At 35.8% G+C, this 25,787-nt stretch overlaps 4 protein-coding genes across 4 annotated transcripts; 1 reads left to right on the top strand and 3 right to left on the bottom strand.

Annotated features, from left to right (window-relative positions):
* The first annotated feature begins 221 nt into the window (after nt 1-221).
* On the top strand, nt 222-2,417 carry LOC105960935 (EID1-like F-box protein 2). The gene is made up of 3 exons (XM_012985150.2): nt 222-350; nt 459-507; nt 1,310-2,417. The coding sequence occupies exon 3, from the start codon at nt 1,321-1,323 to the stop codon at nt 2,065-2,067; it is 747 nt and encodes a 248-aa protein (XP_012840604.1). The 5' UTR covers nt 222-350; nt 459-507; nt 1,310-1,320; the 3' UTR covers nt 2,068-2,417.
* Nucleotides 2,418-2,479: 62 nt separating this feature from the next.
* Nucleotides 2,480-8,622, bottom strand: CLPB3 (casein lytic proteinase B3). Its single transcript, XM_012985149.2, has 10 exons — nt 7,948-8,622; nt 7,649-7,867; nt 7,092-7,329; nt 6,179-6,374; nt 5,958-6,012; nt 5,660-5,810; nt 5,254-5,562; nt 4,911-5,176; nt 3,443-4,369; nt 2,480-2,987 (listed from the first exon to the last, which is right to left on the bottom strand). The coding sequence occupies exons 1-10, from the start codon at nt 8,197-8,199 to the stop codon at nt 2,658-2,660; spliced, it is 2,943 nt and encodes a 980-aa protein (XP_012840603.2). The 5' UTR covers nt 8,200-8,622; the 3' UTR covers nt 2,480-2,657.
* A 933-nt stretch (nt 8,623-9,555) lies between these two features.
* LOC105960933 (membrane-anchored ubiquitin-fold protein 2) lies at nt 9,556-11,747 on the bottom strand. The gene is made up of 3 exons (XM_012985148.2): nt 10,946-11,747; nt 10,027-10,191; nt 9,556-9,904 (listed from the first exon to the last, which is right to left on the bottom strand). The coding sequence occupies exons 1-3, from the start codon at nt 11,076-11,078 to the stop codon at nt 9,843-9,845; spliced, it is 360 nt and encodes a 119-aa protein (XP_012840602.2). The 5' UTR covers nt 11,079-11,747; the 3' UTR covers nt 9,556-9,842.
* A 6,753-nt stretch (nt 11,748-18,500) lies between these two features.
* LOC105960932 (putative galacturonosyltransferase 13) lies at nt 18,501-23,793 on the bottom strand. Its single transcript, XM_012985146.2, has 6 exons — nt 22,999-23,793; nt 22,139-22,194; nt 21,856-22,011; nt 20,551-21,141; nt 19,505-19,807; nt 18,501-19,438 (listed from the first exon to the last, which is right to left on the bottom strand). The coding sequence occupies exons 1-6, from the start codon at nt 23,228-23,230 to the stop codon at nt 19,157-19,159; spliced, it is 1,620 nt and encodes a 539-aa protein (XP_012840600.2). The 5' UTR covers nt 23,231-23,793; the 3' UTR covers nt 18,501-19,156.
* Between the last annotated feature and the right edge of the window lie 1,994 nt (nt 23,794-25,787).

Genomic DNA, 25,787 nt, shown 5'->3' with positions numbered 1-25,787 from the left:
GGCAATCTAACGTGCATATAGCAATCATGATATACGACCTGTGCTAAAAACACAACGAACGACCACTAGCTTAACAACACGTCATCCAAACAAACTCCACGTCAGCAAGAAAAAAACAAAATAGTATTATATTGTTTCAAGATTTAAGTGACAGCACGGTGGCTTTATCAAAACCCCAAATAAATAATAAATATATATAAAAAAATAAAAATTGTTTCTTTGTTTTAGATATGCAAATTGCAACCCCAAAGCCCTTCTTCGTTACTCCATTCTTAGCTTTTGCAGAGAATCCCTCAGCTCAAATTCTTCTCCGAATTCAAGATTGGGCTGAAAACTGATTCTTGAAATAGGTAAAATTCGAAGCATTTATTGCCAGCTCATCAGGTGTTTTCTTCAATTTTTATTTACGGTTCAAGATTTGCAAATCCCTAAAATCTTGATTTTTTTTTTGTTCGCAGCTCAACTTGTGGGATTGTGTGCTGAAAGCGAGCTGCATTTTGTACTGAGGTAGAATTTTTTGGGTTTTTAATTTCGAAGTTTGTTTTGATTTATTGTGTTCATTTCTTCTTGCTTTTAATTGGTAATTGTGTATATTTATTTTTTAATTTTAGTTTTTGTTAGAATAGTTCTTGGATGGTGAATAAATCTTGATTCTATGAGATTTTAAATGGGTTTTAGTTGGGGGAGTAATTAGGCCTAATGATTGTGGATTAGTGAGTTCGTTTGCTACTAATGCATGCAAATTTAATCCGATAAAATTTATGTAAGGATTCTTTTGGATGAAAAAAAGCCTCGATTGTTGTCTTCTTTTCGTTATTTTTATTGCTAATTATCTTAACTCGACTTTACTATAAAAAAATTAACGAATTGTGATTCGGGCTACACTTAGTTGTTAGATTGAAGTACTCCTACTCTTTTCTGTCCCGTTTTTCGTGTGATTTTCGTTGATGTGTTTGCATCTTGGTCAATGAGTTGCTCTACGTATGCAGTGCCAATAAGCTCTTTTATTCAATTTTGGTTGTATATAAATAAAACCGCAAGAGTGATGATAATTCGACTGTTTTGCTGCTACATTTCGTCAAAGAAAATCTTGATTCTCCATAAGAAGATACCAAAAGATATACGAGGGATGAGTAAATTTGCAACGGTGTGTAATTTACGTATTAAGAAAACGCATAGAGATGCTTTTATTTTGTTGTTCTTTGTGAAAGTTGTATAAGTCACATAAGACTTCGACACTTCGTACTTGCTAGAGTTCGATTTGTGATTTTTGCGCAAATTCATATTTTTCTATTTTCTAATTTTTCAGGCGAGAAAAAAATGAAACTCACGAAGCAATACCGATGCTCACACTCACCGACATGCGCATGCATGAAAGGCCACCTCAGCGAAGAAATTATATTCCTAGTCTTCAACCACCTCAACTGGAACCCTAAACTAATCGCCACCCTCTCATGCGCATGCAAATGGTTCGACGACCTCGCCAAACGTGTCCTCTGGAAAGAGTTCTGCAAGACGCGGGCCCCGAAAATGATGATCGATTTGCAGTCGAGTGGGTCCCACAGTGTCGACGGTAACTGGAGAGCACTAGGCAAGCTCCTCATTTACTGCTCCGGTTGCAAAAAAGACGGTCTTTTTAGCACCGCTCAAATTCCAGGCCATTTTGTTTATCGGACACGTTTTTCAAGAACTTCCGGAAAGAGCTTTTTATTACCGCAGTGTCGGTCGGATGTTTTGTACGTGTCTGATCCTTGTGAGCATCTTGACCAAGGTGAGGAAGGGGATGTGGGGTTTTTTCGGGGGGTGTTTAAGTCATTTGGCGCTTCGAAGGTGAGGAAAATGCTGATCAGGAGGAACGCCCCGCTGCACCCGACTGAGGTTTGCCCTTACTGTAAGGCGAAGCTATGGAATATGCTGGCGGCGAAGATGATTCCGACGAGCGCCAGCTGTCGCCTAGGCTCGTACGATGATTGCATAGAGTACTACGTGTGTCTGAACGGGCACGTGCTTGGGATTTGTACGCTTTTGCCCTTGTCTGATACGGATGAAGCTGCTTCGGAGGAGTGATGGTGATGATTTTTTTGTGCCTTGACTGTTATGTTTCGGTCACTGTTGTTGTTTCTTGCAAGTGTTGTTTTGTTACTATTAACTGTTTTTTTTTTTTTTTTTTCTTTTTCCTTTCTTTACAATGTATGTGACCTCCTCTGCAGTGTACTGAATCGGAACGAAGAAGCTTGTAATATAAGACGGGGATTTGTTCTGTATTTTAATGTCTTGCCGAGGGGGAAATTATATCGTTTTCGATGCTTGATTCTCTGTGTTTAGTTGTACCCGATTAATTCAATCTTGATAATTGATTGTATATGCACATGAAACTGATAATGTGGTGTAAATAATTTGCAGGATCTTGATCTCTAGTCTCCTGTTCTTAAATTTAATTTCGGATTCTCGATTGGTTCGGTAGATAAATGTACCATAATTAATTTAATACTGGAACTTTATTTCGTGATTTTTCAGTTAACCACAAAAATGATTTCGAATATACTCGACGAGATAATCAATCGTATTTATTACCGCAAAAATTAAATATCGAGACTCCTAATCGTTGACTAGAATTACAAACTAGGTATTTGATACGAGAAATACAAGGCATCTTCTCACATGGTCTGAGAGAAAGCTGCCTCTTGATCTTCCGCAGAAGCACCCGAACTCGAATCCAGCTTTCTGAAAACGAGCTTCTGCTGTGGAAGTTGACCGTTGGAGAAAGCAGTGACTTCAGTGTCGACATATATAGTTTCCTCGTCTTTGAAATCTCCTCTCAGAATTCCCTTGGCAAGCTCGTTTTCTACGTACTGTTGGATCACACGTTTTACGGGCCGAGCTCCGTAGTTTGGATCGTAACCGAGACTGCTTAGAAGTTGAACTGCAGCATCGCTCACTTGAATCTTCATCTTTCTATCTGCTATCCTCTTTTGCACTCTGTCCAACTGTTTTTCAGACACGGAAAAAAAAAGATTTAGTGGATCGAAGCCTGATTACACAAAACAAACAACTCTTTTAAAGGGGAACGTGAAACTAGTTAAGGCCTCGTTTGGTTGCCAAGATAAGATGATTAGAAAATTTTATGAGAATCCAATTGTGTGATCAGACTAGAGCTTCATAAATCAAGATCCTGTTTCTTCACAATTGCAGGTTTGCCTGAAAAAGAAGGGCTCGTTTGGTTGATAAAAGACAAGATTAAATAATCTAACACAATCCCAAGTATATTATCGGACCATGGGAGGTCCGAGATAGGCCATGATAAAATAATATTTCTGGGTCGACCCTGAAAATTATAGGGTTTACCAAACGTGAAACAAAGTCCAATTATTTCATCAATCATTCTCCAACCAAACGAGGCCTTATTATTTTTATATATCACCACCAAAGAAGAAAGACTAACCTGTAACTTAACAATACTGCCGATCTGATCACGATCCAACGGTTGGAATACAATGTACTCATCAACACGATTCATAAACTCAGGGCGGAAAATCGATCTCGCAGCCTCCATAACCCTCCTCTTAATCGTCTCATAAGCCATCTCCTTCGGAGAGTCATCATCCTCTGTATTCAATATATACTGCGACCCCACGTTCGAAGTCATAATAATCACAGTATTCGTAAAGCTAACAGTACGCCCTTGCGAATCAGTCACCCTACCATCATCCAATATCTGAAGGAACACATTAAACACATCCGCATGCGCCTTTTCTATCTCGTCGAATAAAATAACTGCGTAAGGCCTTCTCCTCACAATCTCAGTCAACTGCCCTCCTTCCTCATACCCAACGTAGCCAGGTGGCGCTCCGATCAATCTTGAAACCGCGTGCTTCTCCATGTACTCACTCATATCAATTCTTACTAAAGATTCTTCGGTATTGAATAAATATGCTGCTAATGCCTTAGCGAGTTCGGTTTTGCCGACACCTGTGGGGCCCATGAACATGAAGCTAGCGATTGGACGGTGTGGATCGGAAAGGCCTGCTCTTGATCTTTGTATGGCTTCTGCCACTGCTTTTACTGCAGGGTTTTGACCTACGACACGATTGTGAAGTTCTTGCTCCAGATTTAAGAGCTTGTCTCTTTCGGATTGTTGGAGTTTTGAAACGGGGATTCCGGTCCATTTACTGACGATTTCTGCTATGTCGCTTCCCGAAACTTCTTCCCTAAGCATGGACTTTCCGGACCTCATGTACTCGCCGAGTTCCTTTTCTGCGGTGGCCAGCTGGCGCTGTAGAGAATTTAAGCTTCCGTATTTTAATTCGGCTGCACGGTTGAGGTCGTACTCTCGTTCGGCTTGTTGGATCTCGAGATTGACTCTGTCGATCTGTTGAAAATTTGGTTAGTACTTTATAAATGAAATCGGACGGATCATATCAGAATTAGCATTTTCAAAAAAAATCCCGATTTTTTTCGGAAGTGGAAAACTATATTAAACTCCATTCCAAAAAAATTCGGAAAAACCCAGAATCAGAATGAAAAAAAATGTTCAAATATTGGATTAGGATCGGCGAAATTTACATAACCTAAAATTATAAAATGCATAATAATTTTTATTTTGCAAGTTTCTCTAAAAATAAATAAAAAAATCGGAAGTTTTGGAAATAAAATCTGGTTGAAAATTGAAATCTCATGTATATGACAATTCCAATCTAGAAAAAAAGAATTGGAAAAATCGGAAATCGGAGACGGTGGAAACTAGAAATTTTGTTCCAATTTCCAACACATATTTCTACTTATGATGGGAGAAAAAGATACGCATATTCCCCGTATAAACTTCTCCACCATGCTGAACTAAGTACTAAAACGATGCATTATTCGGGAAGAAAAATAACACTATCATGCTGAACTAAGAATGGAGCACTTACCTCTTCCTTAATAGACTGTATGTTTGTCATGACATTCTTTTCGTGTTCCCATTGCTGATTCAGCTCAGCTTGTCTCTGCTTTAAGAGAGATAGTTCAGCTTCAAGGCGATTCAACCTATCTTTTGTCGCCTTGTCAGTGTCGTTTGTCAGAGATAGCCTTTCCATCTCGAGTTTTAGAACAGTACGGTTAATCTCATCAAGAGCTGTTGGCTTCGAAGTAATCTCCATTTTCAGTTTGGCGGCCGCTTCATCAACCAGGTCAATAGCTGCGAAATTGGATTTTATTAGATTTGGAGAGTCGGTAATCTTTTTCTTTTTATAGCAACTGGATAAAGTTGCGTACCTTTGTCAGGAAGAAAACGACCACTAATGTAACGGTCTGATAAAATAGCAGCTTCCACAAGTGCACTGTCCGAAATGCGGACCCCATGGTGCAGCTCGTATCTCTCTCTTAGTCCACGCAAAATAGAGATAGTGTCTTCCACTGTAGGCTGGTCAACATAAACTTGTTGAAAACGTCTTTCCAAAGCTGGATCTTTTTCGATGTATTTACGATACTCATCTAAAGTAGTTGCTCCAATGCATCGTAACTCTCCACGGCCAAGCATGGGCTTTAACAGGTTGCCAGCATCCATAGCCCCGCTTGTAGCACCTGCAAAGAAACTTGGGTTAAGAAAAAAAGAAAAAAGAAAAAAGAAAACGAAAATCATACACGAATATTAACTATTTTAACTGTTTTGATAACTAACCTGCACCGACTACTGTGTGAATCTCATCGATGAAAAGAACTATTTGGCCATCGGAATCGGTGACTTCCTTAAGTACGGCTTTCAGTCTATCTTCGAATTCTCCGCGGTATTTTGCACCAGCAATGAGAGCTCCCATGTCAAGAGATATTAGCTGTGCATCAAGAAAAAAAAGGAACTTTTTGCTTCAACGTTTGGTGTTACACAAGGAAAAGCTAATACACGTACATAAGAGAAAGCAAAGCACCGTGGCATGTCAATACGGACAGTTCAACCTGACATGTACACACTACTTACTCACCCGACGATTCATCAAAGCCTGAGGAACATCTCCTTGCACAATTCTCTGCGCAAGCCTGCCATTCAGAGTCAAGAGTAATATTATAGCCCAGTATATAATTAATCACGAACAAGAAAAATGCTGTTAGAGCTCGAGTTTGAAGAGGAAAGAGAAATTAGCACATGTAAACCAAAATCCCATATAATTAACACAAGATAATAAATGATGTTTTGTTCGCTTACCCTTCGGAAATTGCAGTTTTTCCGACACCTGGCTCGCCGATCAGAACAGGGTTATTCTTGGTTCTCCTTGACAGAATCTGTATGCATCTACGTATTTCATCATCTCTTCCTATAACAGGATCCAGCTTTCCTGCTCTCGCCATGGCCGTCAAATCTTTTCCATATTTTTCTAGTGCTTCGTATTTTCCTTCAGGGTCTGCGGTAAAACATAGAGATCAGATTTGCTCGGTATTTTTACAAAGAACATGAATGGCATGAGCCATACATAGATACACAAAATTAGAAAACACAACCACCAAACTAATATGTTGGCTAAGATATCTTACGATCCTTGCCTGAGCAGTTCTTAATTTTCAAGAAAAAAATAATTTAATTGGGTTTAGAATCATTCAGCAGTTTCCAAATGTATGGGCACACAGTTTCTATCCAATTTTATAAACCTTCAACGAAATCTAAAATAACAATAATGTTGTTCAGAAGAAACATAAGGTAAAATTGAAAATACAGCTTCCTCAAGATGAATGCAAGAAGAATCCATAGAATCCCTCCATCAACTTCTTAAAAGCTGAGGCCCTATTTCGTGGAGTACGTGTGAATAGATACTACAAATTAAATAACTCAATTGCCAATATATCTGGTGGATAATGGCAATTCTGATATTTTTCCTCAGAGATCAAGATTATATCAATACATATCGGATCAAAAACATCTAATTAGACACTATGGCCAAGAAACTTAAGTGGAAGTATCAACAACTATTGACAGAACAGGTAATTTTACACCCTCCGTAATAACCTAACAAATTCGTATTACCCAAAAATGCATAATTTGCTGCAACAATGGGAAACAGGAGAAACAACAACTCAAGAAAAATGTCACAGAATATATCAGCACCAAAAAGAGAAATTGCTACCTTGGTCTATAACAGTTTGGCGTCCCCTTACGGACTGAATGGCATCCTTCACCGATTTTAGTGAGAGTTGAAAATCTTTAAATAATTGCTTCCCAAACCGATTATCTTGTGCAAATCCAACAACTAAATGCTCGACTGACACAAATGAATCACCAAGCTCTTTCTTGTACTCCCTGGCTCGCTGTATCAGCCCTTCCAGTTCTCGTCCTAACATTGATCCAGCTGAATCACCAAGAACCTAAAAATCATATAAAAATTTCACATCTCGTACTGTCACCCGATAAGTAATCGACATAAATCTAGATATTGACCAAAAATTGTAAATACTTGAAAAACCAGACCACTTAAACTGATGGCTGCTAGACATATAAAAACAGCATACGTGCTGAATACATGTGTTAATAATTGCCGATTATTTACGTTCCGGTCGCCGATTGCTTCGCTGATTACAAATTTTATTTAACAAATGGCATACAAATATAAAAACGGATAAAGATAACTAATCTCCTATCCAATCAATTCACACACAAGAGTACAAGTAAACTCATTAAAACTACCTTCGGCTGACGCTGAATGTACTTATCCGTAGCTTCGAGAAGTCGAGTATTATCCACACCGGCCTTGGAAAATATACGACGAGCAAGCCCATTCTTCTGCTCCAACAGAGCCTTCATCAAATGCTCAGTCTCCACAATCTGATGCTTATTCTCCTTCGCCACTTCCGGCGAAGCCACAATCGCTTGCCACGCCATTTCAGTAAATTCCGCCTGTGTAATCTGCTTACAACAACAATTAACAACAACAACAACGCATCCAATTACAACAAATAAAAAGGTTAAATCGAAAATGAACTCACTCTTCCATTGGACGAGGCATCGCACCGCACGCGGAATGAGCGCGAATTTCTGGTAAATTCATCCGATTTTCTGGTAAAGGCGGCATCTTTAGGTCTCAATTTCAGTGAATTGAGATTCCTCAGGTGTCGGAGCTTCGCGGAAAGGTTGATGGACACCATCGGACGGGGGAACAAGGCGGTTGTACTTGTACCCGGAGTATCAGGCCGCCGGAGATTAAGCTGCACGGCGGCGAGCGCCGACGTAGAAGCCATGAAACGGAACTCAGTAAAATCGAGGGTTTTGGAATTCACCGGCGAGAGATTTGAGGGAGATTCTGCGATGAGTTAGTTCAAATTTAATTTAAAAAAAAAAAAAAAAAAGTGCGAGAAAAATTCTAATATATTCTGGGAGGTTCGAGTTCGTATATGTATGTGTGAGGCTAAATTAGAGTGTTCCGGATGTGTGGGTTTTGCTTCGGTTACATGCGGGTGAGATAGGAGATTGGTACTACTACACTTATATTCAGCCACGTGGCAGTACGTGAATGTTACATTCTTTTCTCTTTTTCTCCCCCCTAGATTCGGCTTCAATCTTGTGAAGGTTTGTTATTTATGAGCATTTTATGGAGTTTTTCTTCTATCATTTATTATAGGGTAAATTACGGTTCAACCCCTAAGGTAAAGTTAAATTACGAAAAAAAAAAATTTGTTTGGATACTTACAACAACCCCATCGACTATAATTTTTTTACACGTTCAATCTCGCGGTGTCGAATTTACTGAAACCTTTTAAATTATGTGAAATGTTCTCCAATTTGTACCCGTTTTACCTTATTCGAGCTCCACCTTTTGAAACAAGATGATCTTAAGATGCGTTTCTTGGCTTGTAAATATCAGATTGTGTTTGTGGTACATCAGAAACTGCATTTTTGCACAAACAAGTACAAACTACAGAACTATCACGGAATCTAAAAAATTATATTGAATTTAACACCATAAGCGTGGACTTATAAGAAAATTCATAGTTGAGGAAATGATTGTAATTACCCAAACAAAAAGGATTTTTTTGAAATTTAATCTTATCTCTGGAGTTTGCCTTAATTTACCCTATATACAAATTATTTTCCCTCGTTTTTCAGTTAAATAATTTCAACTTTCAAATACTACTAATATTTTTTTATATGACAGAAGATAACAAAAATATATTTCAAAAAAAAAAAAAGAAAATGAAAGAATTAAAGTCTTATTGTAATGTGTATTCTTTTTTTTCCACTTTTTAAGTGAAGAAGGATGTTTCTTACAGGTGTAAAGGCAACAAATTTGCATTGAAGATATGATCTCTAACTTGATTCCTTAACCACACACACACACACACACATGTGTGTGTGTGTGTGTGTGTCCATTCTTTCTTTTGTCAGTTGTTTGATTCAGTAACAAGAAAGGAAGAAATTGGTGAAAAAGGAGACTTCAGTTTTACTCATCCAAGAACACCACTTTTCACACACACACACACATGTGCGCGCTTGCGCGCAGAAAATCTGGGAAATATTGCAGGGAAATACATTTCGAATAAACTAGGGGGCATCCCTTTGTTCGTTTTTTAAAAAATATACTAGAAAGTCGCAACGCATACCATCAAACATGGCCGTTTTATCGCCACAACAGTAACTAACAAATTAATCCGATAAAATGATTATTCCAAAACAAGGGAAAGAAATATTCAATCGAAGTAAAAGAAAAAAAAAACCCGGGAATCACAGTAAAATAATCTCCGTAAAGGGGAGAAAAAAAAAAGCTTTCATATCACTCGCTTTGGATATAATATTCAAGAAATTTACTACGCTTTCTTCGTTTTTAAAATAAATCGAGTAAAGTACCTAAAAATAGGCATTTGCGTCTTCTCGAAGTAACTCCGTCTTATAATATCACACAACCACATTTGTTCTGCTTAGGATCATCACTGTGCACTTTTTTTCTCTCTGTCACAAACATATAGCAAAAAAAGAAAAAATTCAGAAAAAGAAAGGAGAAAGAAGAAATTTCGTCAAGAAAAGGCAACCCCGAATGGGCAAAGTTGGAATTTTTAAAAAGAAATCGTTACCTTTTTGCGTGGGTGGTGGTTGAATGAGAACGTGCATGGTTGTGACTCCACCTGGAATATCGTATAACGGGTTCTTACATTCCCCTACGGTTCTGTTATTCTCTAATATTCGTCCGCCGCTAATAAGTTTGATGTCTTTAAGCGTGCGTGGAGCATTGCCTTTGTCTGTTTAAAATACGTAATATTACAAATCGTAGCATAAGATTAAATAACTAATTTATCTACGAGGGTTGTAAGTTGTAATTTGGCCATCTAGGAGGGGGTATACATGAAATTTAGTCTAATAATGATAATCAGTCGAGCTTGGTCGAATGAATTCATTTGAGAAGCAACTTCAAATTCATTGCACTAATTTCGAACTATTTTTTTGGAATCATTCGAAAATCATTCCCCTAATTAGTTATCCTTTCATCCCGTTGGAGATCCTATAAAAGATTACGGTTATAGGACGAAATGTAAGAATTGTAACTATAACTATATCTAAAGTCGTACGTACTTGGTCTAATAGAGGTTCTAGAATATGAAAAACTCTGATGTGAGACTACACAATATAAGAGATAATAGCATGTGGAAAATACGAGAGTTACGATATTGGCCAAATAAAAATTTGTATCTAGATGCCCATAACACTATTAAACGGCCATCAAATGAAAGATTCCGAATTTGCATTTCATCTTCAAGAAAAAAAATTGCGATTCGAGTATGACATAACCTATCAAGAAACGCAAATAGGCAACCATAAGTAAACAGAATCCCATTTCATCCCTTTGAACCATTACATCAATCTTCATTGAAATATACACAACTAAACAATTTAACTCATAGAGAATTACATATATATAGACACCATATATATATATATATATACACATATATATATGTATGTATATATAGATATGAAGAAGTTGAAAGATTGAACCTTTAGGCCATTGAGCTATGATATCCTCCTTCAAGGATGACACTCTTGTAGCACAAGCAAACTTTTTCGGGCCGATATCCGATCCATCGTTCAACCTAAACTTGATCTCAAGCTGATCTTCTTCAACAGACATCTTCAAATAAATGTCACCACTATACTTGAAAAATTAAAATTTAAAAAAAAAATTAAAAAAATCAAGAATCTTCAATCTTCACTTAATCACTTCTGCAACCCAATCAATTCATAAATCCCACTTCTCTAAAAAAACTAATCCCCCCAAAAATCAAGAACCTACTCGATTATTAAAAAAAATTATAAAAAATCAAGAATCTTCAATCTTCACTTGGGCCCTTTTGCAAACCAATCAATTCACAAATCCCACTTCCCTAAAAAACAAATCCCCCCCAAAATCAAGAACCTACTCAATTATTTAAAAAAAAAAAAAAATTGTTCTTGACTGTGATTCACTTCACAATATGAGTTTAATAAGCAAATATGAATCAAAAGATTGAAAAGAAAATCAAGAAAGAGGGGTGCAGTACAATCTTGAACAGCTTTTTTTCTCCACTTCCCCACAAAAAACTCAAGATGGTTTCTCTTTCTTCTCTCTTATAATTCTTTGAATGATTCAATGGAAAATAAAGATATAATTATATATATATATATATATATATATATACATAAAATGTTTGTTTATATCCGCTCGAAAATCAAATTAAAAAAAAGTCAAACCGAAACGATCTGGGATCCACTTACTTCTCTCTCTCTCTTTTTTTTTTCAAGAAACTATAAACCCCAAGATGATTTATTAAAAAGAAAAAAAAAAGAACTAATAGAATCGGCTTAAGGCGTGAAACGCGTTAATTACTTATTAAAAACCCATGATTAACAGATATTTTGTGCTAATTAATTAGTCAAAATCTGGCAGTAAATGGAAAGAGGAAATGCTGGTCGAAAGAAAGACTGAGGGTGTTTTAGGGTTTTCACATTCTGACGGTGGCAATTTTCGAAATCAGCGAATTTTATTTGAATTTCCAACTCTTTGGAATTTTTTTTCTAGAACCAACTGTTGGTCGAAAACCTACACGCAAGTGCACGTATCGTACAAGTAATATAGTGGACTAAAAGTCCGGATATCGAACCCACAGGGAATATTTAATTATCTAATCCTAGACGCTAAATTCTACCAATTATTATCAAGCCCACCCTACACAGTCGACTTTAAAGAGAATTAACTAAATTAAAATAAATTAAAAGACAGGCAAAAACAAGAAAGCAATTTAAAACGAAGATTTAATCAAGATAAGCAAGCCTAGGATTTTATTCTTCCCCCTATGTGATTATTACTCCCCCAATTCCTTCAATTATGCAAGCAATTAACCCGGATTATTAACCTGAGATGCTAAAATAATCATAACCCGCTTCCGCGTGTATTACGATTCTAATCCTCTAGATTCAATTACTATATTCCTATGCAATTAATTCTAGAACACAGCATTAAACACAAATCTCAATAATGGCTACCTAAGAGATTAACTATATTCCTATGTTAATACCACAAAGGCTCTTCTACCACAGTTCTAATTATTAACCCGATCTTCCGATTCATGCGATTAACAATAACATAAAAGCGCATAAAGTGGCCAGTTTCATGAACTTAATAAAACAAGTAGAAGAAATAATCCGGAATTAAAACTTGCATAAAATCATAGAATTGAGTTCATAAATCCCACATAGGGTTCCAAATAAAATCCTAGAAATAAAGACTTAGCTACTCGTAATTCTTATGATAAATAAAATAAAATAAATAAATTAAATAAGAAAAACTATGCTTGAATCTTCGTTGATCTTCTATGCTCTTGAATTTGCGTCCAAAGATGGATTCCCAATTGTGTGCTTGGCTTGGTCTTATATAGGGTGAAGAATTTGGGGAAGAAGGCAGTTTCCTTGTGCAATTAAAATTCCTTTACTGCGCAATTTCGGAGTCTCGGACGGGGGTCTCACAATTTGCACTAAAACTGGGACGGGGGTCTGAGCTTTAAATCTTCAGAATTTTGATATTTTCACTTTTGACCCATATTTTCGCCAAAATTGCAGTTTTGACCCCATACTTTTCCAATTCTTCAATTTGTACCTAAAATACAATAAATCAACTTTTTAAGCACTAATTATCGTTAAAACACACCAAAAGCTCAAATAAAAAGATACGATAAAGTGTAAAAATATACACTTAACACACCCCCAAACTTGAACTTTTGCTTGTCCTCAAGCAAAATCTACCAATAAGCAAATAACTCAACGATAACATCTCATCACATAGATCAATGGTCAACTTCACGTTTTCAGAACTTGTAATTATAATGACAATTCTTAGGCATTCGGAAGCTCAAAATTCAACAACCCTTAGTCACTCACCATTACCAAAAACCACAATTCATACAATTGCTTCAAGCATCCAATATTTGCAAATTAAAGATAGAAAGAATTTATACTTACATGCATATGCTTGACTCCAAATATTCACCAAATTATTCTACTCTACTAATATCGAACATTAAGCTATTGGGATCATTGGGGCTTTGTGGCTTTCAATTGTTAGGCTCTTTGGTTCGAGGTAGGAAATATGGGTATGTGTGGCTATTCTTCTTGAATTTAGGTGATTACGCCAAAATTTGAAAGATAGGCGTTTGAAACAATGAATTCACCTCTACGGACTTTAGTAAACTCGATTCTCAAAAGTTCAAAGGTCTCCACTTTTTCTTTTGAGGCAAGGGGTCGAGTTTTCAAAAATAATTCACCAACTAGTCCTTATTTCTCCCTTCTAGTCTCTTCTTCTTCTTCTTTTTTTTTTTTTTTTTTTTTTTTTTTTAATTTTTTTATTTAATATATATATATAGAAGCATATATATTTATCTCTTTTTTTTTTTCTTTTCTTTTTTTTTTTTCTTTTTTTTTTTTTCGAAGAAGAAGAAGGACCTTATAAAATTTTTTGACTGAACTCCAAGGGGTAATTTTCAAGAATCTCCACCTATTCTACCTTACACATTGGCTAAAAGAAAGAACACCTTTTCTCCGAGGCTCAAATCAAGGTTCTAAGGATAATTTCGATAAAAAGGTCGGCTTGAAAGGCTCAAACGGTTCAAAGAAGGCCCAAATCATATCCCAAATCACTCACTACTCAATACTTCGTATCATAAATTTCCTAAGGTGAGTTCTAAAACCGAACATAGCATGATCTAGCACAAATTAATTCCAAATTTAAAATACAAAACATTCAACCAAAGCAATGCACAAAATGTGATTCCTAGCAATAATTCGCTTCTAAGTTCCGTTGAATCGAAAGCTAAACAAACATCAAATCTTTATCACACAAGCACAAGCAATTTCATCATCAAACATTGATCATCTCTCATCATCATAAATCATCGATGCATTCGACTCAAGCAATTTTTTTTTTTTTTTTTTTTTTTTTTTATATTCCGGAAAAACGAGAAAAACAATAAAAACGAATAAAACCTAATGCATGCAAACTAAAACAATTAAGCACAAAAATAACATGTTTTTCACCCCCAAACTTAAAATTTTCGTTGCCCTCAACGAAATTAGCACAAAGTTTAAGGATAGAAAACACCTGATTTAGTCGGAGTCGATGTGATCGGGGTGTTCCTCCCTAGCTATCTCATGCTCCTCATCATCGGAAAGCTCTCTCGCTCCATCTTCATTCGGAATCGTCGATCGGTACGGGAGCTTGAGGCTTCGGGGTCGTCTCGGGCTTGAGGAGCGGCTTTGGAAGAGGAATCGTCGTTTTGGTGGCACTTTTCTTGCCTTTTCCTTTGCATTTAGAAGATGAAGCTTCTCTCGTGCGGCTTCTTTTGTTGGACAAGAAAGTTGGGAGAGAGGTTGGAATAGATTCGTTAAGAATTGGTTGACAATCGAACTCAAAATTTGGTTGGAGCAAATTATCGAACACCTTGTGGGCGTGTCTTGAAAGAGTAGATTTTGAAGATTTTGGTTCGATTCTCTTGCCTCCATTTGTGTGTGGGAGTTTGAGAGAAGGAATGAGGAGGGTTTAGGAAATAATGGGGGAGAAAATATGATTTTTAAACATTTAAAACGCCCCAAATAGGTTCGGACGGCCGTCCCGGTTTTTGTGCTAAATTTCGGACGGCCGTCCGAAATTTTTTCTCCTTACTGGTTGTGGGACGGGGGTCCCACATTTACACCTATTTGTGGGACGGCCGTCCCACAGGCAGTGGTGCAAATTTTTTTTTTTTTTTTTTTTTTTTTTTTTTTTTTTTTTTTTTTTTTTTTTCGGACGGCCGACTCGACCCTCGATCACGTTTTCGACCCTGAAAAGTAAAATTCAAATAGTGAATTAGAATGCATGCTTATGACAATAAAAAAAAAACGAAACGAAAAAATTAACGAAAACTACGAAAAACAATAAAGCTCGGGTTGCCTCCCGAGAAGCGCTAAATTTTAAGTCTTCAGCCGGACTTTGCTTCTTGAAATTGTTATGTCCAATCCAAAGCCTTGTAGATTGCGCATCCATCCATGAGCTTTGTCACTTCAATTGCAACCGATACAGGGATAGGATTGCAATATGTCAGGGTCCACCTTAGCTTGTAGTCTTTCTTAGTTGTAATCAATCGGTACGAAGCCAAGTAGGGATCTTCATCACCCGCTCCCTTAAATCGGTAAACAAAAACCTCACGTCCGCGTATAACCTCCACTTCAAACACATTCGCCTTCTTATCAACCTCTATTGATGCCTTCAAAGCCACGTCAGGAATAACAATAAGATCATCAATTTGAGTATTTGCATTAACCACATCCATCTCTTTCTTCTCTTGTTCCGAGACATCTTTGGAGTTGAGCTCGATTTCATTGTCTGATTCATCATCTTCAAGTGTCTTCGTAATTTCTTTTTCCCTCTCATCGACACTATTTTCTAGGTCTAAAGGATTTTTCTCATCACAAGTTTCAGACGAATTTTCTTTGTTGCAACCATTCTCGATATTGTCTGAAATATTTTCAAGAGACCTCTTGAGCTTCATCTCTTCCAACATTATTTCAAGTCTTCGGATAGATGCTTGAGTGGATTTCATAAAATCTTCAAGGATGGATTTCCTATAACACTCCTCAATAGTGGGTTCTCGTGGCTTTGCATAATAGGTTTGAAAATCATCAAATTGCGGCTCACGATGTTGAAAATTGTGGAAATCTTGGCTTGAATTGCTCTGCTCGTACGTGTTGGTGTATGTGTTCCAGTAACCTCTGTTGGTATTATCTATGAAATTATTCGCCTTCGGTGCATACCAACATTGGTTAGCGTAATGTTCTCCACCACATATTGAACAAAGGAACGGCATATTATAGGTATTTTGGAGGTATTCGCCAGACGGAAGCCATTCATATCCCGTTTGAGGTGCGCGGAAATTGTAACCTGACATGTAACCAAAGAAAAAAAATATATATTAAAAAAAAAATTAAAAAGAAAAATAAAAAAAAAAATAAAAAAATAATAATAATAATTTGGGTGAATCGTGAAAATTGTTCAAATTTAGAGCTAGAATAAAATAAATAATTAAAATATTCCCCGGCAACGGCGCCAAAAACTTGTTGGTCGAAAACCTACACGCAAGTGCACGTATCGTACAAGTAATATAGTGGACTAAAAGTCCGGATATCGAACCCACAGGGAATATTTAATTATCTAATCCTAGACGCTAAATTCTACCAATTATTATCAAGCCCACCCTACACAGTCGACTTTAAAGAGAATTAACTAAATTAAAATAAATTAAAAGACAGGCAAAAACAAGAAAGCAATTTAAAACGAAGATTTAATCAAGATAAGCAAGCCTAGGATTTTATTCTTCCCCCTATGTGATTATTACTCCCCCAATTCCTTCAATTATGCAAGCAATTAACCCGGATTATTAACCTGAGATGCTAAAATAATCATAACCCGCTTCCGCGTGTATTACGATTCTAATCCTCTAGATTCAATTACTATATTCCTATGCAATTAATTCTAGAACACAGCATTAAACACAAATCTCAATAATGGCTACCTAAGAGATTAACTATATTCCTATGTTAATACCACAAAGGCTCTTCTACCACAGTTCTAATTATTAACCCGATCTTCCGATTCATGCGATTAACAATAACATAAAAGCGCATAAAGTGGCCAGTTTCATGAACTTAATAAAACAAGTAGAAGAAATAATCCGGAATTAAAACTTGCATAAAATCATAGAATTGAGTTCATAAATCCCACATAGGGTTCCAAATAAAATCCTAGAAATAAAGACTTAGCTACTCGTAATTCTTATGATAAATAAAATAAAATAAATAAATTAAATAAGAAAAACTATGCTTGAATCTTCGTTGATCTTCTATGCTCTTGAATTTGCGTCCAAAGATGGATTCCCAATTGTGTGCTTGGCTTGGTCTTATATAGGGTGAAGAATTTGGGGAAGAAGGCAGTTTCCTTGTGCAATTAAAATTCCTTTACTGCGCAATTTCGGAGTCTCGGACGGGGGTCTCACAATTTGCACTAAAACTGGGACGGGGGTCTGAGCTTTAAATCTTCAGAATTTTGATATTTTCACTTTTGACCCATATTTTCGCCAAAATTGCAGTTTTGACCCCATACTTTTCCAATTCTTCAATTTGTACCTAAAATACAATAAATCAACTTTTTAAGCACTAATTATCGTTAAAACACACCAAAAGCTCAAATAAAAAGATACGATAAAGTGTAAAAATATACACTTAACACCAACTCTCTGGAAGTTCTTTTTAAATAATTTTTTTTTATTAAATATAAAGTAGTTATAGTTTTTTGTTACGAATTACGATAATACTTTTTTATCAAGGTATATAGTACTTCAAATTAGAATCGGGACGAACAATCAGGCTTTGGTTAGGTCCGACTCATAATTTGTTAGGCTCGATTTACATAAAATCGGGCCAAACAATCGAGCTTTGGATAGGCCAATTATTGGTCTAGATATTTGTATAATTTTAATATTTTTTTAACCTTTGAAATCAAACAATTTATGATGCAATCACTTTGGCAATTATTGCATAAATAAATATCCAAATATACCATGCCAGAATAAATATCCATCATGTGTAAGTAAGCATCTACCATTTATTTACAAACAATTACTTATTTTCTTACATGTAATGGATTATGAATTTACATTGATACACATTCACACAAGCACAACATATAATAAATAAGGGTAAATTATGGCCACCCCTCAGGTAAGGTCAAATTACGAAAAACAACCTCTTGTTTGGGTAATTACAACCATCTCCTCAACTATGTATTGAGTCTTACGAAAAAACCCCTCATTCAGTAGATAAATTGACACCATAAGAGTGGACGTATAAGACAATTCATAGTTGAGAGCTAGTTGTAATTACCCAAACAAGAGGGATCTTTTCGTAATTTGACATTATCTCAGGGGTGTCTGTAATTTGCCCTAATAATAATAACGTAAACAGGAATTTAAAAAAAAATAAAACATATATAAGATTTTATGAAAGAATAATAATCTGCACAATCTAAAATGTGTAGAACAAATTATACAATAAGAGGTACTCAACAAGTAAAACCTATGTTGTTTTCTAACTCAACAAGGTTTTCCTGTAATAATAACGACAACAACAACAACAACCTCGATTACCTATCGACGACAATAGCCATTAAGAAAAACATAACGAAAAAAAAAAAATGGTGGGATTACAAAAATTTCAACAGAAAATGGGAAACAAAAAAAAGGAAAAAAAAAAAAGAATATTTTTTATAGCCAATGGGGCCGAGAGTGGGAAGCCTTACAGAGAGACGACCTTCGTTAGGTCTTTTCTCTCGGTTCAACGATAAGATACGCTTCATCGAAAAGCTCGTATAACGTTTGTTTTCCTTTTTCGAAGCTCTAAGAAATAAGGTCAAAATATAGTGTCTTTTTTTTTTTTTTGGGTACCAACTGCTATTTTACAGGCTGAAAAAAATGACTCCACATGCCCAATAAAAGGTTTTCTTCTTCAAGAAACGGGGGACAACGTAATCCAAGATTGGGATATACCGATTAATATGTATATATATATATATAATTTTATTTATTTTTGCAATCCTTTTTTTTGTCCCATCATTTCATTATGGTGCGGGGTGTGTTGGTTGATTAACTAATACTACTCCAACACGTGGCAGTTCCTAATGAAATCATTGGAGTAGTTAACGTACTTGGTCCAAAACGGGCGGAGATGCTCAAAACCAATCTCGAGCCATGGTTTTGATGGGCCGTTGTAGTGAATCACCGCCGCCTTTTTCACAGACTCTACATCGGTCTTATTCTGATAGCCCAGTCCAAGCATGTGCCACGAGGGGTCGATTGGGTGTACGTACCCTTTGAATGCAATCAATGCAGGAGGAAGTGTTCCGAGTTTCCATAACGTCATATTTGACTTCAAATTCTGCAAAAAAGAACATGAAAAAATCGGAAATTTTCTTAAAAATAAAGTTCAAAATTTTTGATGTACCTCTTTAAGCCAAGAGTGGTAAGTGTCTCGAATATTTGTTTTTCTCCATGCACGTAAATCGAAGATATTCATTCCGTATGCCCATGCACATTCATCTGGATCCAGATTATTTGATATTAGTGGATGAGAGAAGTTGAAATAGTTCCTAAGCCTTTTGGACATGACCCAATCATCTACGCCTTTGCAAGTTTCGACTGCTCCGTTAATTTTTCCATTAAGGTCAATGTCCCAGAGAGGAGACAAATCGCGTTGAATCACGACGTCGTCGTCCACGAAAACCAGCTTGTCAAGGTTTGGAAATAGCTGCAGAACATAACAATTTTTTTTATTATTTGCATTGATTAAGAGAAACACAAATGAGTAGGATAATGGATTATATCAGATAAAATATTCACAGAGACGATTTTCAGTTCCAACTGTGATCTAACAACAACGTAAGGAAAACAACCATGTAGAACATGTTTCAGGAAAATTTCTACTCAAATTCAATCGATAAAGAGAAACACATACTCTAAGGCAATGTTTGGAAGCGTTTTGGAACTTATTTTGATTTCATTTTGAGGAAATATGTTTTGGGGGAAGAATTTGAGAATGAAAGTCATGTTTGTTTATATGTTGTCTGGGATAGCATGGAAAAAAAGCTCTTGAGCAAGAATTAGCAACCCTTTGTATAGAAAATGGAAAGTACTTACTTTGTGGACAAACAAACTAATATACTGAACACAACGTGAAAGAAAGAGTTGATCACTGAAATATAAATCGAAAGTCCAAGCTTCATCTGAAGGGGCTGATTAGCTATGTGTAAACTTTGAGATCATATCACTTGTTGCAAAAGAAAGTATCATGCTTAATGGGAGAAATATAAATTTCCCCCCTGCGTAATTTGTTTGTTTCAAAACCCCCATAGATATTTATAAAGAATGAACAACAACAGCTCAGTTTGTCTAATGGCATATCTGCAATATTACCTCTGATAGTTGCATAATGTTTCCAAATAAAAGTTTAAAATGACGTGAAAGAGCATATTCTCAGTATCAACTGATTACCTCGGGAAGATATATCCGAAGATGGTTGAGCAATGATATATACTTTGGACTTCTAGCCTGCAATTTCGAGGCAAATGCTCGGAGAGTCGTATCAGTAAGATTGGCTCCAGCAATGTGATTTCCGTGGTAGTAATTACGTATCCCGTAGTGGTTCTCGACAGCTTCAAGAACTGGGACATTTTCTCTCGTTAACCAATCGAACTGATGAATACCTTTCACTTCAACTATAGCAGGGTACATGGGATTTAAGGCAAACCACGAATGCATGCCTGCATAAGTTTTCTTGTCGGTTATGACATGGAAAATAATCTTTTCAGGGTTTAGAGATGACTGGACAGCAGATGCTACAACAACTGCAGCAGCAAGAATGTTGTCAGTTGACAACACAAAGTGGTGGTGGGAGTTGTCTGAAAGCAAGGGGAGCAACTCCGGAGATGGTAACTGCCTGCGTGCATGTGCATTGGAAGAATATTCATCGGTGAGCCTCAATGAAAGGCAGTGAATGGCCTTGGGAATTGCACTAGCTGCAAAATGTTTACTCATCAGCTCAGCAAGCTTGGATGCCCTGATCTCCCTTTCGGACCTCTCCATCTGTAGGACGAAAAATAAAATAAAAATTGTCAAATAAATTTTTTTTTTGCTTTGGAGAATCCATGAGAATTTACACTAAATATAGGAGACAAAATGGTTATAACAGTAGCAGTAAGGCAATACATGTTAACTGCATTGAGAGAAATAAATGCTTCAGTAATTCTTGTCGAAAACATCTACGCTGCATCATAGACATTAATTAAACAGGAAGAATTCCAGCAAAAGCATCTCGTGATCACAATAGCACAGCTGGTGAAATGAACTTCAACAAAACTGTGTGGAAGGACAAAAGAAAATATTTTTCTAAAGCCATCAAAACTTATCGGTATTAAGAGAAGCACTACATTTATACATAGATCATAATTTCCATTGCAAAATATTGTAATTTTGTAAATATAAACTATCCCGATCATCAAAAGATGCAATAACCTTAACTTGATGAATGTATTTCAACACACTCCAGCTCTTCTCAACAGTTAAATTCAAACACCATGGAAAAACTATTTCGTGTCCCAACAAAACCTGCTAGTTCATCAACGTGGAGAGCGTGTTTGTGTGGATGGTGGAGTGAAAAACTATGCAATCGTACATATTCGATGGTAAAATAACTCTTTGTTAGTTCAGCAAAAGTGTTCATGGAGACAAGGCTGGTGGAATAATTTCAGCAATGTATAAGTGAGTTTCTGAGATGGACAGTGGTCAGGAAACACTTACCATTCCTTTAAAAATCAAAGCAAACTCCTTGGAATTGTACTTGTTGCTTTTCATTTCGGAAACAAGTTGACTAAAAGATTCTGGAAGCTTTAAACTATCGGGGACTTCCTCGGAATTCACTTGATTCAGGATTTTAACAAAGTCCTTGACCAGCCTCTATCATAAGAACAACAAACATAAAGTTTCAGCAATGGTTTTAAACATGGATCACTATAAGTACTAGGTGCTAATAATGCACTAAATATATCAGATCAATACTAGTAGGAAAAATAATAGAGTTTACCCCAGAATCATCAGTTCTACCAAGAAGCTTGGGCCCCAATCTTCGCCCTAAACAATCTGAATATATAGAAAAGTAAATTTCAGAGAGTTTGCAGCTTTTTGATATAGAATGAACAAAATAACGTGACAATCAGATGGAGAAAGGGAACAAGCATACATAAAACACATATAAAGCAAGAGCCAGGAACATGGGCAGGTAATAAACTGCCCGTGTTTTTTCACCACTTTTTATCGCACATCCACAGACGCTATCGCACATCCACAGACGCAAAGACTAGCAATGGTACTCAATTTATCACCAAAAGAACATTATAAAATGATAGCTAGCTACAATGGGCTCTGGAGACAGGACACTATCGTTACTACAAATCACAGAGTTACACAGCAGAAGAACTAATCAACTGAAAACAAGAAGCAAATGATTATGCCCAAATATTTCAGCTTCAGACATGCACAAAAATGCAGATCAAAATGAGAGGTTGGAAACGAGAGCTGAAATAACATATTTCAATAGAAGATCGGAACTGCCGCCCAAAAGCACAAACCCTCCTAATCAAGATTAAACTAATCTTGAAAATCTATTCACATAATTGAGTATTTTTTTCGTTTATTTGTTTAAGCTTAGTCGTTACAGACAGGAACATAAGAACCATAGCATGAACAGCATAAATCAAAATTCAGATCCAACACCGACATATACAACTTCAAAAGTCAGAACACAGAACCAAATCAATATTTATACTCAATCAGTTAAAACAACACCAATCCAAATAAAACTATCATCATTAAGATCAAATTAAATCATAACAAACACGATACAAATTAGACATTGAGCGGACAAAGGGAAATGAAGGAGAGTACCGAACGAGGAGCACTTGTTGACACCTTCGAGTGTGACGAGTGCGGTGAGAATGAAAACAAACGGCAACAAAAAAGCAAGTATGAGAATGGTGTGGAAGAGCGTGCGATACGAGAAGTGGCGAGCTGCGACCTTGATCTTCATCAAATCCCCGCCTCCTCCATTTACATTTCCTCCGCTGCTGCTCGAAGATATTGTTATACTTCTCATGCTAGGTGAGAAGTGCAGCTGCATCTTCCTCCACCTCCGCCACTATTCTCCTCTTTCCTCCTCCTACCACCGACAAACCACCGCTGCCACCACCCGCCTCCACCGCCAATGCTAACAACACTCTTCGAATATAACCGCCCTGATAAATTCCTTGAATTTGACAATGAACTCTTCACCATCAGATCCGCCACCGCAGCTAATCCGACGATCCTGATTTCCCCCACCCACCGCCGAGCGGTCAATTCAACCGCATTGCAAAATTCCTATTCCCGAAGAAACCAAATCCAATCCAATCAAATCAATCACTAACCCTACCGATTCCGATTGCCTTCTCCGATTCCTGCATCTACAATAACTTCTCTCTCTAAAAAAAATTGCGATTAAACGCATCAGCTAAATCATCAGTCAAAATTCTCGGCGTTCTTTCTCTCTCTAAAAAAAACTTGTGATTTTCAACACCACTTCTTCGTGTTGAATTGATGATTGAATTCTCTGGTAATCTGGATCGGATGCCGGAGGGAGCGAATGTAGAGAGAGAAAATATATTTATTTTTTTATTATTATTATTTTTGGCAGCTCTTTAATTTGATTGGCTGATCGGCTCCGATCTACAATGATATTCCCTTTTTCTCCTTACACACACACTAACTTCGTAATTATGCACATAATTTTTGACTCAAATGGTTGAAATAAAATAATAGAAAAAATTATTTTATTAATGCAATAATTACTATATATTATTATAGATAAATATTAAATTTATTATGTTAATCAATAATTACCGTATCAGATACAGATATACAGATATGCAGATACAGATATTTCATTTGGTCAAAACCGTGTTGCGGTTAGAGAGAGAGAGGTGAGAGAGAATAGGTTTGACTTTTAGGAAATTTAGGGTGGAATTACTAGAATTATTGCCACTAATAGTAATTAATTTTTTATATTTTATTTTCAAGCAAGCAAAATTTTATATAAACAAATTTTGATGACTTTAATAATTGCAAATTTGACATTATTAACTTTTAGAATATCTAAAAGAATCTAAATATTTCAGCAACTTTTTCTTTGAATAAAATCGAGGGTAAATTTACGGCCACCCCTAAGGTAATATTAAATTACAAAAAAACCCCTCATATTTGAGTAATTACAACTTCCCTCAATTATTTTCTTACATTTAGATTCCGTAGAATGTTCTCTAGTTTGTACTTGTTTTGTGAAAATGCAGCTTCTAATGCACCTCAATCTAATATTTACAAGCCAAGAGATACATCTTATGATCATCTTGTTTCAATATGTAGGGCTCGAATGAGGTAAAACGGGTACAAACTGGAGAATATTCCACATAATTTAAAAGATTCCACTAAATTTGACACTACAAAAGTCGACGTGTAAAAAGATTTATAATTAATGGAGTAATTGTAATTATCCGAAATAAAAAGATTTTTTTTATAATTTGATCTTATCTCAGGGATGGATGATCGTAATTTAAAAAAAAATGAAAGTTAAAATAAGATTTTTAAACGATTCCCAATGGGCCAAAATTATAGTTTAAACATTCAAATGTATATATAAAAAAAAAGTACAAATGTTGTACACTTGTACTTGGTGTGTGTTGGTGATTTGTTTATTATTAAAATTTGATTCTGAAAAGTTATAATAAAGCTGTAATTAACTTTGTAGATTTTCTTTTTTTTGTTAATTATAATTAAGAGTCAAATGTTATTATTATATCAATTATTCCATGCCAAAATTAACTTCTTAAATAATAATTTAAAAACATTTTATTTCATTTTTTTAGTAAATATTATTTGAAATTAATTGTACTTAAAAGTTAAAATTATCTTTTTTTATGTTTATCATATATTGTAATAATAAAGTTAAAGTTTTGCAATATTGTAATTATATAATTATTTATTATAATAATCGTATGTATAATTGCACATAATATAATGGAATATTAATTATAAATTATATTAGTAAACATTTAAAAATAAATATAAGTAATTACTTTCAAAAAAGTCGTCGTAATATAGATGTCCTTGTAGCCTCCGAAAGTATTTCATAACATACACGAACAAAACTATAAGAGCTCATGAATAAACTTAACGGCCAAACAACTTATAAGATTCAACCTAACTCGAACAATTCGATGTTGTTTCAATCAAGATTATGATCCGGTAATTCAATACAAATCAAAAATCGATATTATTTTAAACAACTGATAAGCTGTTGATAAGCTCTTACGGCTGATAAGTTATTTTAATAGCCGAATGATCAACAAGAACATTTGAGCTTCAAAACAAACACTCCACCACACAACATTGATGAATTTCAAATGTTAATACAATGAGAACTAAGTAAGCAAAACATACAACATAAATGCAAAACTAAAACAAGAAAACCTAAATGCAACACAAATCCAAATCCACTAAATTTCATTTCAATTTAACCAAGAAACCGTAAATGTCATTTTCATTTCGTTCTCTTGTCACTTGAGTCGCACCTCTCTTTTCCATCTTCGCAGGCATCGGAGAAGAAAACACGAAGTCGTCATTTTCCGCATCTTCATACCTCTTCC

This window comes from Erythranthe guttata, chromosome 11, assembly GCF_056151865.1.
Source record: "Erythranthe guttata isolate IM_541 chromosome 11, IM_541, whole genome shotgun sequence".
Taxonomy (NCBI): domain Eukaryota; kingdom Viridiplantae; phylum Streptophyta; class Magnoliopsida; order Lamiales; family Phrymaceae; genus Erythranthe; species Erythranthe guttata.
This window is presented reverse-complemented; position numbering and strand designations above follow the sequence as displayed.